Source organism: Etheostoma cragini, chromosome 6, assembly GCF_013103735.1.
Source record: "Etheostoma cragini isolate CJK2018 chromosome 6, CSU_Ecrag_1.0, whole genome shotgun sequence".
Taxonomy (NCBI): domain Eukaryota; kingdom Metazoa; phylum Chordata; class Actinopteri; order Perciformes; family Percidae; genus Etheostoma; species Etheostoma cragini.
In genome coordinates this window covers 28,622,982-28,625,769 of record NC_048412.1, presented here as the reverse complement: position 1 = coordinate 28,625,769, position 2,788 = coordinate 28,622,982, and the positions used below count along the sequence as shown (strand labels likewise).

Here is a 2,788-nt window from a genome sequence, read left to right as displayed (position 1 = left end):
ACGCTCTACAACGTCCCTGTTAGTGATGGTGTTACATAGTCTGTCCACCAGAGGACGCTCTACAACGTCCCTGTTAGCAACACTGATTTTTTTATACACTGAAGTTCTTGTGTTTTTATTCAAAAGGACTTTAAGTTTTATGTCTTAAATTTGTATTTTCATACATTTTATTTACCAGAATATTTAATATATTTTGATGTACTATTGTGACAATAAAACAAATTATAATCATTTTATTTTAGTGAGAACTCATAAATAACTACAAATTACTAATGTTAGGGAAATCTGACTATGTTTTGTAACGCAATACATTGGCATATCAGATTTTTAAATAACCAAATATTCGGATCCGTCTTCGGCTCTAGTTTCTACAAGTAGTGTAAGACCCCAGGTCCAGTCTCACCCCCCCGCAGGTTGTGCAGGATGTTGTCCAGGTCTTTGCGGATGACGAGCACGCGCTCGTCGGCCGACTGGAAGGTCTCCTTGGCGAACTGGGCCATGTACGGCTGCAGGAAGGTGTAGAAGATGTCGGGGAAGGCCTTCCCTCGCTGCTGCTTCAGGTACTCCTCCGCTGTCAGACGCTTCTCCGGCTCCCGCTGCACCATCTGGGCCACCTGGGGGAGGAAAACCACTTCCTGTCAGAGGACCCTGCAACACTAGGTAAGTTGTTGTTGTTTTGTATACAACCAGATGATCTAATAAGACTGTTGATTTTTAAATCATGCACGGAAATGTAGATTAAAAATAGATGCATTGATAAATCGGTAATCGGTTTAGAATCGAATCGTTGGCCTATGAGTCAAATCATATCGCGAGCTGCCCAGAGATCCCCACCCCTACTGGCTACTGGGGGAGGGGACACACACACACACACACACACACAAACACACACACACACACACACACACACACACACACACACACACACACGCCGTGTTCACGTAGTTCATCCAGACGTGTGTTTTTGCTGCGTCCAGCTTCTTCAGAAACTAAATGTGTCTTATGTCAAACAGCCACACACACACACCGAGAATCAAATACCTTCTACGTTCTGAGTGTGCGTGTGTGTGTGTGTGTGTGTGTGTGTGTCGCATTAGGTCACAGTTCCCTGCGGCGTTGCTATGGCGACCAGCCACACTCACCTCACACCTGAGGCGGTACTACATCTGCGATGGAAAATGGAGGACGGGAGTGGCGGTGGCGCTGAGTAGAGCCGGTCCTAGCAGTGGGTAGTAATGGGGGGGAGGGAATCCATACAGGATAGTATCGCGATATTTTCAGCAATACTGTATCGATACACAGGCGCCAAGTATGGATCTATTGTTATACATTATATATGTGATGGTCAGTTTGTTCCATTTTGCAGCGATAAATGCAGGAATGTTTGTATTTACATGAAACAGATAAGGTTCCTTTCGGGGACGTCATTAGAAGTTGGGAAAAGGTTAAAAGTTATAAATTGCAATATGTTTAAATTAAAACCGCAATACTACTGTATCGTGGCATAAGTATCATGATGACGTTGTATCGGGAGGTAAGTGCCATTAGTATCAAACCTGCATCACTTCAGACAGACTAGACTGTAAAACTCTGATTAAATTAACTGTGAGCTGCAGAAATAAAACTTGACTTTTGATTTTTATCGACCAACCAGACGCCAGCGATCATCACCAGTCGGGCTGCTGCACAATTAATCCCAATGGTTTGGAAATTACTGCAATATCCAAAACGCAGCTTTCAACACGACCATTCTGAAAATAAGTATCGTTATAAAATGATAAATTATATCTACAGACTCAAGAAAAAACTCTTCTTTTTGTATAGATCCTCGCTATGAGTACTTACTTTTTCAATATTATTTATGGTCACAGGTAAATATAATTTACTTTATGGTTACCTACTTTTGCTTTATTGCTTTAATTACAGATTCAATTTAATTTTAACGTCACTTACTTACACAGCAGTGTTGTTTTTGGTACTACGGCAACCGCACAATATTGTTATTTGACGCCACTTTACATTCAATCTATGATGATGATTTCCTGGTGTGGTGCAGCCATGGTTACCAGCTCTCGGACGCCGCGGTCCTCGATCTTCAGGAGGACGTGCTCCGTCTGGAAGTGGCCTTTCCGGTACGCCAGCAGCTGGGACAGGTCGAAGAGGGGGACGCCCTCGGTGAAGAGCTCGGCGATCACACAGCCTGGACACACAACCGCACGTTTACACAAAGATACACACAGCCTGGACACACAACCGCACGTTTACACAGAGATACACACAGCCTGGACACACAACCACACGTTTACACAGAGATACACACATAGATACACACACAACCACACGTTTACACACAGAGATACACACAGAACCACACGTTCACACACAGATATACACACATATACACACAACCACACGTTTACACAGAGATACACACAGAGATACACACACAACCAAACGTTTACACACAGAGATACACACAACCACACGTTTACACACAGATATACACACAAAGACACATTTACACACAAATACACACACTGCAGCCTGAACGGCTGGTTTTCATGTAAAACCCTCGCGTTGTCTTCTCGTCAAAATTGAAAATCAACATTTTGACGCTTTTTTCAATGTTTGTCACTTTTTTTTTTTTTTGTTTGTCACTTTTTTTGACGTTTTCAACATTACGTAACACCAACTTATTAACTTTAGTTTTAGTTATTTTGGGAATTTATGGTCAATAAACCTCATTTATAGGAAATTATACCTAATGTTTGAGTTAGAAAAGCAGAAA

General features: G+C 42.2%; 1 protein-coding gene across 1 annotated transcript in view; it reads right to left on the bottom strand.

Moving 5' to 3' along the window:
• Positions 1–2,788, bottom strand: part of pik3r4 (phosphoinositide-3-kinase, regulatory subunit 4) — a gene marked incomplete at its 3' end in the record, with an annotated part of 16,048 nt that overhangs the window by 12,040 nt on the left and 1,220 nt on the right. Inside the window, exons 2-3 of the mRNA XM_034873646.1 lie at positions 2,067–2,200; positions 373–614 (exon numbers count right to left, since the gene is read on the bottom strand). Of these exons, the coding sequence (XP_034729537.1) occupies positions 373–614; positions 2,067–2,200 (376 nt within the window). The remainder of the gene's footprint in view (positions 1–372; positions 615–2,066; positions 2,201–2,788) is intronic.